The sequence below is a fragment of the Vulpes vulpes genome, chromosome 6, assembly GCF_048418805.1.
Source record: "Vulpes vulpes isolate BD-2025 chromosome 6, VulVul3, whole genome shotgun sequence".
In the NCBI taxonomy this organism is placed as follows: Eukaryota; Metazoa; Chordata; class Mammalia; order Carnivora; family Canidae; genus Vulpes; species Vulpes vulpes.
Window position 1 is genome coordinate 99,082,460 of NC_132785.1, and position 16,640 is coordinate 99,099,099.

General features: G+C 38.4%; 1 protein-coding gene across 12 annotated transcripts in view; it reads left to right on the plus strand.

Annotated features, from left to right (window-relative positions):
- Positions 1–16,640, plus strand: part of SYNE2 (spectrin repeat containing nuclear envelope protein 2) — a 321,249-nt gene that overhangs the window by 251,169 nt on the left and 53,440 nt on the right. For all 12 annotated transcript variants that reach the window (XM_072762565.1, XM_072762566.1, XM_072762568.1 and 9 more), the window contains 11 exons: positions 1,385–1,561; positions 3,383–3,538; positions 4,974–5,126; positions 6,735–6,905; positions 7,376–7,506; positions 9,470–9,674; positions 11,047–11,226; positions 12,140–12,268; positions 13,587–13,741; positions 13,855–13,999; positions 15,341–15,435. In XM_072762565.1, the coding sequence (XP_072618666.1) occupies positions 1,385–1,561; positions 3,383–3,538; positions 4,974–5,126; positions 6,735–6,905; positions 7,376–7,506; positions 9,470–9,674; positions 11,047–11,226; positions 12,140–12,268; positions 13,587–13,741; positions 13,855–13,999; positions 15,341–15,435 (1,697 nt within the window). The remainder of the gene's footprint in view (positions 1–1,384; positions 1,562–3,382; positions 3,539–4,973; positions 5,127–6,734; positions 6,906–7,375; positions 7,507–9,469; positions 9,675–11,046; positions 11,227–12,139; positions 12,269–13,586; positions 13,742–13,854; positions 14,000–15,340; positions 15,436–16,640) is intronic.

The following is a 16,640-nucleotide window of genomic DNA, read 5'->3' on the forward strand; positions in this document are numbered from 1 at the left end:
TGGCCTCATCTTTTCATCTCCACCGAGACCCTAGACTGTGCCGAAAGCACATGAACCAACTGTGTCTGGTATTCTCACCACTCGTGCTTTTGTGCGTACTGTTCCTTCAGTCTGGAATTCTAGTGCCCCACCCCTAGCTGTAGAAATGCTCTTTGTCATCTTCCAAGAGGCTGCTCAAGTATCTCCTGATTTAGAAATCTACTCCCGACTCTCCCTGCCAGATGAGTTTATTCTCTGAGATTAGGTATCTCCATGGTGCTGTAATTATTTGCTTACTTGCCTATCTTCCCACCTGGGCTTAGCTTCTTGAGAGCAGGGGCTATCCTTCACCTGCCCAAAATAGTGTATACCTAGCCCAATACCTGACATCCAGTAGATATTTGGTAAATGTTCTTTGTGTAAGGGAATGCGTAAGGAAAAGTTGATAGCTTTCTACAAATAGATATGACTGTGGCCTTCCCCATGATATTTGATTTCATGTAGATTTAACTAACACTGAACAAGCCACACACAAGCATTTATCATGTGCCAGGCAAGTTTGCCCCTAGGAACACAGGGGATAAATGAAGACTCTGGTCATTGTTTTCAAAGACCTCACAGTTCTGATGGATCGAGCCTCTTGATAGACAGAGGGTGAATACCTTGGTCAAAGCATATTAGCAAGGATTTTATTTCTATATGTTAGCACATCCTCACTTCAGTGAGTAGTAGAATCTTTGGAGGGTCCAAGTATATGTATTCTTATAAGTTCTAGTAACCTAGCACATACCGCATGGCTTTCTCCCTGATGCCTCCAGAGAGGTATTCGAACTTCCCAGGATAAGCCCAACAAGGCTTTACAGAAACATGGTTGCTTGGCATGGGGTGTTTTTAGGATTGCTCTAGAACTTAAAGTTCTCCAAACCTGAAGGCCTAGATTGTTCCTAGAGGAACAGTGAAGTGACCTAAACAGGCAAAGTCCCTTGATGTCCTGGGTTTTCTAGGAGCGTCTTAACTTAGAGACTCCCCATCCTCATTTCCACAAGCCTGCAGGGTGGCTCTGAAGTCCAGTGTAGCTCTCAGGAAGCCACTCGCAGGGACCCTTTGTCAATCCCTGCATCCTGAATTTGGTTCAGATGATGTAGCTACCATACATGATATCTCCCCTTTGACTTTTCAGTCTATTTGAAAGAAGCGAGTCTCTGTTCCTAAGCATGTGGAATTCTCCAAGAGACTCTACTCAAAGCAGACATTCGGAGGGGCTGGGGGAAGGGCAGAAAGTAACTCCAGACAGGTGCCCCTTGATTAATGAATGAATGGGAGTTTGGTGTTCCCTAGCAGGAACCAGAGGGGGAATCTGAGTCAACCCACTTTGGTTTTGGTTGTTTAACTTTGTTTGTTTTAGGAGTTCAGAATGGAAATGGACTATAAACAATGGATCGTTGACTTTGTGAACCAGTCATTACTTCAGTTAAGCACCTGTGATGTAGAAAGTAAGCGCTATGAGAGAACAGAGTTTGCAGAGCACCTGGGAGAGATGAACCGCCAATGGCACCGGGTACATGGAACACTAAATAGAAAGGTGTGCTCATGTGTCACACTTTGTGTGATTTGGCCTTTGCAAAATACCACTTTCTGAAAAATTTGAGAAGACATTCACATGGTTAATTTACAGTTTAGCCTAATAATCCTCTCCTTTATAGCCCTTTTATAAAGCATGTGTTCTGGCATTCTCCACTGGTACCTATAAGAGAATATGAAGAAATTCTTATTTCTTTGAGATTTCTGAGTGGGAAATTGAGTTAGGCAAGTGAAGAGGAGAAACTTTATTTAAGAAGTTGTCAAGTATTATGTGAGACTACTAACTGGTTGGAGATTTTGACATTTTCTATGAAAGTAAATGTTCAAAAGTGGCAAAGCTATTACAGCATTGAAAAGATTATGAAAAGGAAGAAAAATGTATGTGGCCTTTTGGTAGATTTTCATTCCATGACCCTGAAAATATTAAGAAAACTTATTCGTAGAGAAATATTCAGTACTTATATATAATAGTAACAATTGGTTGATTTCTTTATGTGTAAAGAATGCATACAAATGGGTTTATACAATTAAGATTCAAGTGCATGAATGGACAAAGAACATGAACAGAGAATTTATAAAAGAAAATTTATAATTAGCAAATCAGCATGGAAAGATTCCAACTTTAACTATCAGGCATTCAAAATAAACATTATTAACACTATATTTCTAATATACTAATATTTATAATATTAGTAAATACTAAATTAGAAAAATTTAGTGAGAAAAGATAAAAACTAAAGCTATCCCATTCATGTGTAGATAATGGCTTACATATTTTTTAGAAAGAAAAATTCAGAAAATTTCAAGAACTAGAATAATCACCTTATTTCTTAACCTAGCCGTGCCACCTCTTACACATTTATCTTAAATTGATAGCCCTTCAAAAAATGAAAAAATATTCACACAAAGTGTTCAATTCAACATTATTTATACTGATAAAACACAAAATGCCTTCATTTACAACTATAGAGGAATAATTGATCAAATTATACTGTGTCCATTTAATAAAATATTGGGCAGCCTTTTAAATTAATGTGAGGCCTATGTCAACCAGCCGAGCAAGTGCCTATGACTGATATATTGGAAAAGGCACATAAAACTTTACAGGTACTGTGATTGTAACCTAATAAAAATCATGAGCATAGAAATGAGAAGAATTACAGACACTAAAAACAGTCATTATTTTATTAAATTGATTATTTGTGATATTTTTGATATTGACTTAATTTCTAAGCCACTCTAATGGAAAATATCTCAGGAAAGAAAGTTTTCTTTAAAGAGCTATATAGGTATATCAATAGGTAATGCAATGGAAAAATATTGAATGTTAGCAACAGGATTTTATTTCAGATAAGTATTATGGAACTCCAAAACAGCCAGCTTTCTTAGGTTAGCTTTCATTTCATATGTTTCATATCCTTCATAAATTAAAGGATTTTAATTCTGTTTCCTAATTTATGAATCTTTATTCCAAAACTTATTGGGAAATCTTATGCTAAATATTAAGGAATCTGAGAAGAAACAAAATTATTTTCTTAAAAGTAACTGTCATGACATTTACATTTTAAAGCATGTGGTTTAAAACAAAGGTTTAAGGGCACCTGGGTGGCTCAGTCGGTTAAGTGTCTGCCTTTGGCTCACGTCACGGTCCCAGGGTCCTCGAAAGGAGCCCCTCCTCAGGCCCCCTGCTCAGTGAGGAGCCTGCTTCTCCCTCTTCTTCTGCCTGCCACTCTCTGTACTTGTGCTCTCTCTGTCAAATAAATAAATAAAACCTTTAAAAATATATAAAATAAAGTTTTATTTTCTTATTTATAACTTACAGATACAACATTTAGAACAACTTTTGGAAAGTATCAGTGAGAATGAAAACAAAATACAGATTTTGAATAACTGGATGGAGGCACAGGAGGAGAGACTGAAAACTTTACAAAAACCTGGAAGTGTGATCTCAGTGCAGAAGATGCTCCTGGATTGTCAGGTGAGTAGGCACATGGCTCCTGTCCCCACGCAGGGTCAGGCTGGTTACATGGCCGTGTTGTTTAGTCGCTGCTTCTGCCCCAAGGAGTAGGGCAAGTAGCTGTACTTTCTGAGGGTCTCTTCCAAACCCCCAGGTACTTACTTTGTTATGTAAAGTAGATAATCATCCATGGATTCTACAAAATTACAAAGTGCTCTTTTTTTTATGACAAGAAGAACAAGGTCTTTTCAGTTATTGTTGTTCTTAAGACTTGAGTGTTACTCCTGAAAGAAAACATTCAAAGGAAATTTTGATTTGATGTTTTCTGATTTTTGTGTTTTTTTATGAACTTACCCAATATTTACAAAATTATTCTAAGGTTTCCATTATTAGTATTTCATTCTGCTTCTTCAGAGGAAAATGATTGTCTGTTTACCTACTACATGACGTGTTCTGAAAGGGCCACTTGTCCCTTGCAACCACTGCCTAAATCACATTCGAGCTGAAAACTATTGGCCATGCCCTTTGTTTTGTTCAGTTTTCATTTGCCAGGTCATTTAGCCTTGAAGATACCCTCACCCAACTGTAGATTAATCCTCCTCGAGTACCGCCCTGATTGTGTCACTCCCTATTGAAAACAATTCAGCTGTCCTTATAGCGACATGGTACAGGTTAGGCTGCTTCTTCACCTACTGCATGAGGTCATGGCTGCACTCCCCATTGGGGCTGTAAGGCCAGCTCACACCCCAGTTCTACTGAGAAGGTTACAGAAGAGTCCTGGGCATGGTGTGTAAGCAGCACTCATTATAAGAGATCTTTGCAAGCCATCCTGCCCTGTTTCTAAGTACCCATTAGCCGTTTCCATTTAGAATTCTTACAGCCACCTCAGAATCAATATACCTCCTGACCAGAAGCCTACACTTCATAGGTCCATGCTGCACCATCCCCCACAGACCACCCCGGTTTCACTTCAGTTCTAAACTAGCCACAGCATGCGGTGCCATCACTATTTCCAGATGAGGAAATGGAGGCTTGGAGGTTTAATGACTTAATGTCTGGTCAGACAGCCAGTACCAGGCAGACATGGAATGGAGACCAGATCTCCTGGATTCTTTCTACTATACCAATATATATATATATATATATATATATATATATATATATATATAAAAATATATATATGCAGTATATATATATACTATATATTTATATATATATATATAGTCTCTTCTAAAATCTAGATCCAAGTAATAATTGAAATTATTGTAAGAACTCATACTGTAATAATTACAAAAATTGAATTGAATATATTGCCATTAAAATGTCTTTAGGTGTCATGTTATTTAATTATGTACTCTAATGGCATTTTTACTTGAAAAAGTCAATAACCTGTCTCTTATATCTTACTGTTCTATAATATTGTGCATATGAAAACCTTTCCCTCTTGTCCTTCCAGGATATAGAAAATCAACTTGCAATTAAATCCAAAGCCCTGGATGAGTTGAGACAAAGTTACCTGACTTCGGAGAGTGGGACAATGCCACTATTAGAAGACACAGCATCCAGAATTGATGGGTTATTTCAAAAAAGGAGCAGTGTTATCAACCAGGTACTAGATAGAACTCATTTGAAGTATACTATTTCTCTTCATATATTCTTTCATCTTTCTCTGTTGTTGTGTAATCACAGAAACTCATGCCATGCTGAAAACTGAGAAATTGCTCAGAGAAATACTAAAGTAGGGAAAAGCATTTCAAATCCCATGCTTTACTTTGTTTTGTTTTGTTTTGTTTGCACTGGATAATTAGCAGTAGAGCCAGCAATTCTAAAACCATTGGCAGGCTAGAAATCCATTTGGTTATCTTTGTTTTGTCTAATGTATTCAGACAGAAATGTCTCCACCCTCCAACCCAACGGAGCATCTGGTACCATTTCCTAACCAGATACACAGTAGCAGCTAAGAAAAAGCACGACCAGGGAGGTGACTCAGGGAGAGAGTGATCCTGTCTCCTATAGCCTCTATTAAGCTAGAAGCATGGTCAGCATATAAAGAACTCCAAAGGCAGTAAAGAAGCATAGCATGTGGTGAGGAGAAAGTAAAGAGAAAGAGTGTAGAAGACGTCTGGTCATTTTATGAAAGACACGTTAAAGTCTGCATTTAGCCCTTCCAGAAGTAGAGCACCAAAAAAGCAAAAACAGGCATCTCTAGATATTACAGCTTTGACGGTGCCCCACAAATGGAGGGGAAACTATAAATACTAGCCAATTATAGAGGTGTGTCCATACCTCGCAGAGGTCCTTATTGTGGATATATTTGTTATCTACTAAAATCTGCTTTTGACCATTTGTTCCAAGAAGGAATTGGGAATAACCTGTATGAGTGAAATTCATAGGTGACTCTCAGCCTCATTTCAGCCCCATAACTTAGGAAAATAGAGACGAGCTTCACGTATCTTGTGTAAGTTGTTTGTTAAACATATCTTCTATGAGGCACTATGCTCACTGCCCATAATACAAAGATTAACAAAAAAATAAGTGGGCCCTACCCTCAAAGAACTCACAGGCTACTAGAGGAAATATACTTGAACAGATAGTCACAACACAATGAATTATAATTAAAATGTTGGGGTAAAAAAGCTTGAGTTAATGAAAGTAAAAAAAAAAAACATGCAGGTGGTACTACCATAGAAGATAGACATGTAGATAAATTGGATAGAATTAAGAGCCCAGAAATAAACCCTCACATTATAGTCAACTAATTTTAGATAAGGATGCCAAGACAGTTCCAAGGTCGGGGTATAGTCTTTCCAAAGAATGGTACTAGAAGAGCTGTATATCCACATTCAAAAGAATGAAGATGAACCTCTACCTTCACACCATATATAAAAATTAAATGGATCAAAGATAGTGCTACAACTACAAAACTCTTAGAAGAAAACCTAGGCCTGAATCTCCATGACGGGATTAAGCAATAGTTTCTTAGATATGACACCAAAAGCACAAGCAATAAAAGAAAAAATAAACCAACTCAGGGGTTAAATAACTTGCCCAAGATCGAAAGCTCACAGATTGTCATTGAAATGTTTGCAACTCCCCCAGTGGTCTCAAACTGAAATGCCTAAATCAGATACCATAGTGGAATCCTTAGAAGGGAACAAAATGATTGAGAGAGGCTCTTCTTAATGATTTTCTAAATATGTTTCCACTTCTCATATAGGTCAATGAACTCAAGACTTCCATGCAGTCTGTTTTACAGGAGTGGAAGGTTTATGATAAACTGTATGAGGAAGTGACGATGATGACAATCCGATTCTGGTACTGCATGGACCACAGCAAGCCTGTGGTTTTATCATTAGAGGCCTTAAGATGCCAGGTTCAGAACCTTCAGGTAAATTAACCAGATCTTGGCCCAGTACACTGTTGGCAGAAAATCTCCAGTGGAATCAAGCGCAGAAATTGACACAATTGCCTTTGTGCTGTCCACAGAGAAGCACAAAACAGTATTTTAGATAGCAGCATCAAAAGTGTAACATGGAATTCCAAAATGAATCACATGAGCCAGATGAGTGAAATTTTGTAACAGGATGCATTGGATTTTTCGTCATTGTTCATGTCCATATTATTTCACTGTTTTGGGTTTTGGGGGGTATGTGTGTGTTAGTATACATTTTAAAGTTCTGTCTCAAATGAAAGAATGTCATCTCAGTTTTCTTCTTCACATTTCTAGTAATTTTTCCCAGTCCTATTGAGGTTTGAGTGTTCATAGTATTGTGATACAGCAGCAAGTGATGATCAGTGGCTGCCTCCTTTGGATGTGGCCAGGCCATTCTGAAAGAATGTACCTGCTCTTTCTCTCAGTCTCTTCAAGATGAAGCTGAGAGCAGTGAAGGAAGTTGGGAGAAACTGCAGGAGGTGATTAGAAAACTCAAAGATCACTGCCCCTCGGTTGCTGAAATAATTGAAGAGAAATGCCAAGATACTCATGCCAGGTATGCTTTAAGATACAGTTTGAATAACAGAGCAGATATCTTTATCTCAACAACATATGGTGAATGAAGTGACATAGACTTTGTAAAGTCATCTTAGTCATCAGAGATAACTGGTTTTATGCTATTTTGGTTTCTTCTGCTTCAAAACATTTAGTGTAAGTAAGATTTGATTTTGTGAAGGCTATTTCTTGCCTTGTAACCAGGGTAGCCACTTTCAGAGGGCATAGACTAACTGCTCAGTGCAATCCCCAGGGACACAAAAATCCCAGGCAGAGACAGGCTACAGAGTAGTCAGAAGAACAATCTGATTTACTGGAAACATAACCTGGAAGAACGAAGCTGTTATTATTCCTCTTGGGGAGATGATTTGTGAGGTTGGAAGGAATTCCTGGATGAATTGCTTATGGTAGGAAGCTCCTTCTAAGGAGTGTGGCCCTAGTTAATTTCAAGGCTTTTATTCTGTTGAGTAGGACATGAAATTCGGCCTAAAGATAATTTGCTCCAGGGACGAAGACAGATTCAGCATCTCTGGTAAATCCACTTTGAACAAGGGACATCAAGTATATATGCCCTGCAGTGGCATCATCAGCTCTTGATCCAGTCCTTATTGGGAGAAGGGAAGGAAGGGGAATAAGGAGGAACATAGACATGTATCTGATGCCACTTCTAGCATTGGGGCCACCCTTCAAACTTGGTGGCGCAGTTTGCTAATTAAACGGATTCAGTTGCCACTACACAAACACGTTCAGTTGTTGGCACAAGAATATATCAGAAGGCTGGTTAAAAAGGTTGGAGAAAATAGCACCAAAATGCTAATGGTAGTTGTCTATAAATTAATGAGATGTCAAGAGGTTTTTTTACCTTCTCTTTATAGCTAGGTAGGCAAGTAGGTAGGTAGGAAGGTAGGTCAATAAGCTAGATACAGATGTAGGGATAGATAGATTTAAACATACATGTTTTGTGGGGTTTTGTTTTCTTTTTATTTTATAATTGAGTGTATATTATATTGGTAAGTAGGAAAAATATTGCTAAGAAAAAGCACTGTTCTGAATAGGTTATTGAAATCCATAAAAATAAAGCATTTGTGCCATTTTTCACCTTTTCCATCCATTTAGCAGGGTTAAGGATATCCTGAAACAAGCATTTTCATAGGCTGCAGGTGAAAGTATAAATATTAAAATGTTTCCAGAAAGCTAGTTTGGCCACATATATACTCATAACCTTAAAAATGTTTGCATAGTTTTATTCTTTGACTAAGTAATTCTCTCAGAAATCTGGTTTAAGGCCAACGTCTTGAAATGCAGGAATAGGTCTTTTGAACAAAGTTGTATCTAAGCATACAATTTGAAAGCAAAATTGAAAAGTACATCAGTATCCATGCTAAAAATTGAATTTGGTAATTAAACAGAAACCAGACCATTAAGGACTATTATGTATAGCCATTTAAAATTAGACTTATTTGTTTTTTATTAATAACATGGGGAAATTTTTAAGTCACATGGGAAAGAAAGGTACCAGAGTCTATATGTAGAGTAAAAAGTGATTTCCCCTATTCCTGTTGTTATATAAGGAACACGTTGCTTTTGTAATTAGAAAATAATAAATTTGGCATAAATGTAATTTAAATAAGGCCTATTCAATGACTCCTCCCATGTGGAGAAGGTTTCATCAGGCATGCAATTCAATACTTTGTCTGTCTTTGCCTAACAGACGTTCATAATACAATAGATCTTGCAAATCACAAATTTGGTAGGTTTTGTTGATATTAGTTTGATATTTAGCCAACTAAATATCCTAATTTGGACTTCTGTTTATATAATGGTGATACATTCATTTTAAAAGGCATTTGTGTCTTCTTAACAACCCATTTGCTATTGACTTACTGATAGAATGTGTGCATGTTATGCTTTCACTGTGAGGGGAAGGATGATATGAGGTCCTGTTGTTCATGTTGTTCTGACAGGTGGACCCAGGTAAACCAAGACATCGCGGAGCAGTTGCAGAAGGCCCAGAGTCTGCTACAGCTCTGGAAGGCCTATAACAGTGCTCACACCGAAGCCGCAGCAAGGCTGGAGCAGCAGGAAGCAAAGTACCAACAGCTTGAAAACATCAACATGTCTGGAAACAACCTGGCAGAGATCCTGACCTCAGCCCTGCAGGATGTAAAGGTGGTTGCAAAGCCCATTGGGAAAACCAAGGCCAAAGCAGCCCAATTGATAGGACCATGACCCAGGAACTAGAGGGACCACAGGGACAAAGAAGTGGGTAGGAGAGGCTCATGAGCAGGCCGTGTAGGACATAAACAAGCCTGGGATGTGCAGGGTTGGGAGGGCCAGGTAGCAGCTCTGAGGCGAGGTCTAGGCAGCAGGTAGCTGGGTCAAGGGCATCTGATAATACCTCATTTTAAGTTTCCCCTTTCATTCTAGCAGGTAAATCTCTAAAGCAAAAAAAAAGTCTCATGCAAGGTCTCAGATAAAGGCAAAAGTAGTTCAACAGAGTATGATCTTTTAAGAATAATAGATATTGAATCTCTTGCTTTAGAAATAATTATGGACTCGTGCCACATTTATATGGCTTTTCTGTGGGTATAATGATTTTTAGACTATATTTAAGAGTTGTGTGATTTCCTCTGTAATTTTATCCTATTATATTAATGAGTGCCCAGAAAGTGAATGCTCTCTAGTTTTAAACTGGGTCACTAGATCCATTGTGTATCTTCTGATACTATAGGTCAAATCAAAAAGTATTAATTGACTTAGACAATCCAACAAATGTGCTCTGTATTTCAAATCAACTTCTACCAAAAAAACCAAAAAAACAAAACAAAAAAAAAGAAGCAAATCAACTTCTACCTAATTTGTTGTTGAAACAAACAAATTTCACATACATTGTATTTATAGAGTAGCCCTAAAATCATTTTTTTTTAAATTTTTTTTTAATTTTTATTTATTTATGATAGTCACAGAGAGAGAGAGAGAGGCAGAGACACAGGCGGAGGGAGAAGCAGGCTCCATGCACCGGGAGCCTGATGTGGGATTCGATCCCGGGTCTCCAGGATCGCGCCCTGAGCCAAAGGCAGGCGCCAAACCGCTGCGCCACCCAGGGATCCCCCCTAAAATCATTTTGATTAATAATAATCTACAGTCTCTGCAAATGAATTCATTTATGTCACAAAGTCTCAGACCAAAAACTGAGTTGCACTGATTCATAAAATTAGCCTTAAAGCAGATTCCTAAAATGTTCGGTGATTAGAGACACAAAACATCAGAATCTACCCAGGTGATCTCTAGTTTCTGTACACTGGAAGCCCCAACTCTGTTGATCATTTGTCAGTTTTAGCTCTGAACTATTTGAGAAGATCACCAGTGATGTGCATCATATAAGGAACGCTTAGCTTTTTCAGCTCTTTAAACAATAACAGAAAGCCACACCCACAATTTTAGGGCAGAAATTCTTCTGGATGTTGATAGAGTAGGAGGGATGAGAATTTTTGTTATGATAGGAGGAGGAGGAGTTTTCTGATCACTGCTTCTTCTCCAGGAGCTGCAGCAGGATGTACAGAAGACAAAAGAAGCCTTTCTCCAGAATTCCACTCTCCTGGATCGACTTACACAACTCACAGAGTCTAGCACCCACGTGCCCCTCTCTACACAACTTCACTCCCTGCAGAGGGCTTCTTACTTGGAAAAGATGCTACTTGTGAAAGCTAATGAATTTGAGGTTCATTTCATTTTCTTTTTTTTTTTTTTTTTTTAATTTTATGATAGTCACACAGAGAGAGAGAGAGAGAGAGAGAGGCAGAGACACAGGCAGAGGGAGAAGCAGGCTCCATACACCAGGAGCCCGACATGGGATTCGATCCTGGGCCTCCAGGATCTCACCCTGGGCCAAAGGCAGGCGCTAAACTGCTGCGCCACCCAGGGATCCCTTCATTTCATTTTCCATTCAAATTATAATCCTGAACATTTGCAAGCTACCCTCAATTCCTTATATCCTATGAAGTAAGAGTTTTTAGTGCTTTATGGACTGCTCCTCAGGGAAACTACAGAATAAAGATGCCCTGAACATAAAGATGTCCTGACATGACTGTTCAATCCCATGTGCAATGGGCAGATCTTAGGCAAGCATCTGTTCTTCACTGAACATGTTAGTTTAAGAAGTAAGATATTGTATTCCTTTCACTATTCAGATCTCAGTTATTTGGATCTCCAAATGGGTACTCAAGTCATAGAAGTAGCTGCTTAAAGCTTAAACATCTGTTGTATTCTTTATTCACTTTTTGAAAAACCTTTACTGCATGAGCTGTCAAAAAGCTGCATAGAAGGCCATAGAACTGCAATGTCACATCTCAATATCAACAGGAAGAGAACATTTAACTAGCAAGCCGAGAGAGCAGAGACCAACCCTCCTCTCTGTGCCCCTCCCCTTCAAGGAGATGATCCAGTCATCCCTGAAGGCTCAGTGCTTTGCCAGAGGCATAGAGTAAAAACAAACAATCTTCTGAATATTCATCTCTGGATAGTCAAGATAATGAGCTGCTAGGCATCTTGAGCTTTTATCAGCTTCCAAAACTATGTTTAATTCTGTTATATACGCATGTGAAAATTTCTAATGAAAATTTCTCTTGTTCTAGTTTGTTCTGTCACAATTCAAGGATTTTGGGGACCGGTTGGAATCTTTAAAAGGTCTCATTATGCGTGAAGAAGAGAATTTGGATAAACTTTACCATCAAGAAAAAGAAGAAAACCCTGATTTATTCCTGGTATTGCCAATGTTTGTGTTTTCTTAGGGCTTAGACTCAACCATAGGATAAAAAATAAGCTAATGACTGTCAAGTTATAGAGTCTATTTGTATCTTCACTCAGCACAGTCAGTTATATGCCATTCATTCTTGACCTTATTTGCCCTAAGGCCTAGAAAAGTATGACAACAGAGAGATCTATTTTAGTAATATGCCACAGTAAATTTAGTAGATTTAAAAATGTTTGACATCAAAAAATAAATAAATAAATAAATGTTTGACATCTTTACTAATTAGCTTCAGTGAACTGGAATAATCTAGGAATTGGCTGTTGTGATTAATTGAATTTTTCTGGTTGGCTGAAGATCAAAAGTAAAAATCCTATTAAATTAATTCTATTCTTTTTCTTTTTCTTTCTTTATTAAGTTAGTAAGTTTAGTATAAGTAACAACAAAATTTGGATCCTACAAACTCCGAAGGACCAATATTCATAACCTAGATCAAGAGTCAGCTAACTATGACACACTGTCCAAATCCTGTCTTCCACGTGTTTGTATAAAATGTTATTGGCACACAGTCATGCCCTTCCATTTATTAACTGTCTATGGGAGTTTTCATGTTGCAGGGGCAAAGCTGAGTAGTTATAACAAAGATCATATGGCCCATAAAAGCTAAAATATTTATGATCTAGCCCTTTATAGAAAAAACTTGCTGACCCTCACCTAGATTACTATGGCAAAGTTCTGTAGTGATAATGTGGATATTGTGAAGGACATTTGCTTAGCGTATCATTGACCTAGATGCTGTCCCTGGAGTATTTTAAAAATAACATTTTGCTGAGTTTGCTTTCTCATGATTTCATGTTCTATCAAAATATAAATGTTTTAAGTACCATGCTTTACTGGGGTTATTTTAATTAAGGATTAAATTTTCATTGGATCTGTAGGTAAACTGCACGATATATTGAAGGTCAAGTTATTGGCAGACTGCATGGGACTCTTAAGGTTCTAAATGAGTCCTTAAAAAAAAAAAACAATAACAACAACTCATTTCTATCTGCCTTAAAGACAAAATCTGACTTCATTTTCTATTTCCTGGGCCATTCAGGTGCTGCTCACGTGTGCACTTGTCCTAGACAAGCCACAGGATTGGGAGATCAGAGTTCAGGTCCAGCTCTCATACTAATTGGCTATTTGACTGTGGGCAAGTCATATACCTACCTAGGCCCCAATTTTCCCTCATTTTTGGGATAAGAATGGTCTGCAGCATCACTGAGGCCTTTTCATCCTCTAGATATCTTACTGACCTCCAGAAACCTGAAATGTAATTTTTTTAATAGAAACATGTGCTGGCACTGACAGCCCAATCACCTGATGTTGAACATTTGAATGCAGTAAGCCTCAAGCTCCCACTTAGTGACATAGCTGTAAAGACGTTACAAAATATGAACCGACAATGGATTCGGGCCACAGCAACAGCACTGGAACGCTGCAGGTCAGAGCAACCCATCTCTACCATTCTGTTTCAGTGAGGCTAAAATCATCAGCTTGAGCTCAGTAACATCACTGTTTTATGGCTGTGTCTTGTTTGTTTATAAACCTTTGTAGTGAGCTTCAGGGAATTGGACTGAATGAAAAGTTTCTTTGTTGCTGTGAAAAATGGGTCCAGCTTTTGGAGAAGATAGAAGAGACCCTCAAGGTGAATATTGGCAACAGCCTCCCAGCTCTCCTGGAACAGCAGAAAACATATGGGGTAAATCTTTGCTCTCTACTAGTTTGTACCCTCATCCTGGGGTGGGAGTCCGGGAAAGATAGATACTCATTGTATTCTATTTAAATCAATTCTGGTGTGCCTGGGTGGATCAGTCGGCTAAGCATCTATCTGCTTTCAGTTCAGGTAGTGATCTCAGAATCCTGGGATCTAACCCCATGTCAGGCTCCCTGCTGAGCGGGGAGCCTGCTTCTCCTCCCTCTGCCACTTTCCCTCCCTGTACTCTCTTGCTCTCTCTCAAAAAAATAAAATCGTTAAAAAAGAAAAAAAAAATCTATCAATCCCTAAACACCAATTATATGTCTTTAGGCAGATTCATTTGTCAATTGATTATTTGTAACATTCTCACACATTTCATAAATGTCAACATTTTGTTTTAATGCTCTATTTTATTAATGAGAGAACTCTAAGATTTTCTGTAGTAGGCGGAAACTTCTCACACAACTTTGCTTCCATAGAATGCAAACATACCAAGAGCATACTAAAATACTTCATCTTTGCACTTTTACTGAATAATTCTCTATAATATTGAAGTACCTGATATAACTATCATTGCAGCATTAATGACTGGACAGAGGAATTTCCCCCATGCTTGTGCTGATGGACATTTGGAAATACTCTTGGTGGTTATAAGCAGATACTGCAGTTTGAAAGTATACATGATTAGGTCACTGTAATTTTTAATGTAACTGATTTAAGCCTACATTGTTACATTAATGTCCTCCAATGAAAATGAAGTTCACTGAACCAAAACACCCTGAATTTAATCAATTACCAAACCTCTTTACAGCTTAGTTTCCTCATCTTTAAATGGGTATGATAATAGTAGTTCTGCAGGCTGAGGAATAAGTGAGACATGCATGTTTTACACAGTGCCTAACAAGTGGTAAGTGCCCTATCAATGGGCATTAGATGTAGTTATTATTAGGCCTTTTTGCTTCTGAGACTATATTCACGGGTGATATTGATGTAATGATTGAGCATCTTTTGCAATTAGGCCCCAATAATTTTCTTTTCTTTTTTTTTTTTTTTATGATAGTCACACAGAGAGAGAGAGAGAGACAGAGACACAGGCAGAGGGAGAAGCAGGCTCCATGCACCGGGAGCCCAACATGGGACTCCATCCCGGGTCTCCAGGATCATGCCCTGGGCCAAAGGCAGGCGCCAAACCTCTGCACCACCCAGGGATCCCAGGCCCCAATAATTTGAAAATTAATCCCCTCATTGTCCTCTATGAGCTTAGATATTAATAGGAAATACAAGTTTCAGGTTGGTAAAAAGATATCTTCCACCTGATTATTTTCTCTTTTTACCCATATACAGATGTTAGAAGCTGAAGTTTCTATAAACCAGACAATTGCTGATTCTTATGTTACCCAGTGCTTACAACTCTTGGACACAACAGAGGGAGAGAAGAGGTAAGCTGTCTGGGGCTTATGATGGTTGCATGTGTGTGGAGGGCAACACAGCCAGAGCTGACCTCCCACCACATGGATCTTGACCACTTCAGTGACTTGCAGCCATGTCGGTTGATAGGCCATCATGGGGCCAGTCTCCTGACTATTAGGATTAGGGACTTGCTGGTAAGAGGGGTGGCCTTAGGAGACAGTAGATGAGTGCTTTGCAAATACCCACTCACCAAGTATAGTTAATGAAAGTTTTTACCCCAAAGGATTCCTCTGTAGTCTTTTCCTCTCTATCTTCAGTCTCATGACATTTTGCTATTTAAAAAATAATTCTTAAAAAAAAAATAAAAAATAAAAAAAAATAATTCTTAAGGTGCTACTCTTCCTAGCAGATAGCTGTGTCACATATTTCTCAAAGAAAGGATTTCTCTCTCTCTGTGCAACATAGATGGTGTTGGCATCACTAGCAATGCCAGTGAGGCTAACCAGAGTCCCTTACGCCAGCGTGGTGACAACAACTGAACCTGCTTGCACAGCTGGTACACATGGTAGACAGAGCCCTTAGGCAGCCTGACCTCTTCAGTGCTTCTCTTAGTGTCCTGATAGCTATTGCTTTTCTTCCCCATCAATAATACACCATACCTCTGAATTTTCTTTGAACATAACTAAGAAATATGAAGTGCATTTCTTAGTAGCTTTGAAGTTATAAATTCAAGCCAGACCCTTGTTCTAGGACAAAAACTAGTTTTGATTTGATCAGTGCAGCAAAGCATGACTTTTTCTATAATAAATAAAAGGCATTATTTATCATGTGGTGGGTTATTTATCTGGAAAAGACTAGTTGAGTAGTTGTGGAAAGCATGTTCTTTATTGCTGAAATGTTGTCAAGTACAACCTTCAGGTAATAGATAATGTTATACAGCATCGGCTCATCACTTCCCATTGGTCCAATATTCTGTTTTCCACACAGCATTTGGCATAATGTAAGTTAAAACAGCTTAAATTTGTTTGAGGAATGCAATTGTGCATGCTGACACAATGTACCAGGTCTTGTGCAAATATCTCCTGCTAAACACCTTTGCCACCCACATGCTGCTCCGGCCCTGAGTTTCCCGACATATTTAAATCGAATGTACTCAGATTTTAAGAAGGTTTTTTACCCACGTAAACTGTGCAGATAAACAGCAAATGTGAGTTTCTATTATGCATTGGTAGTT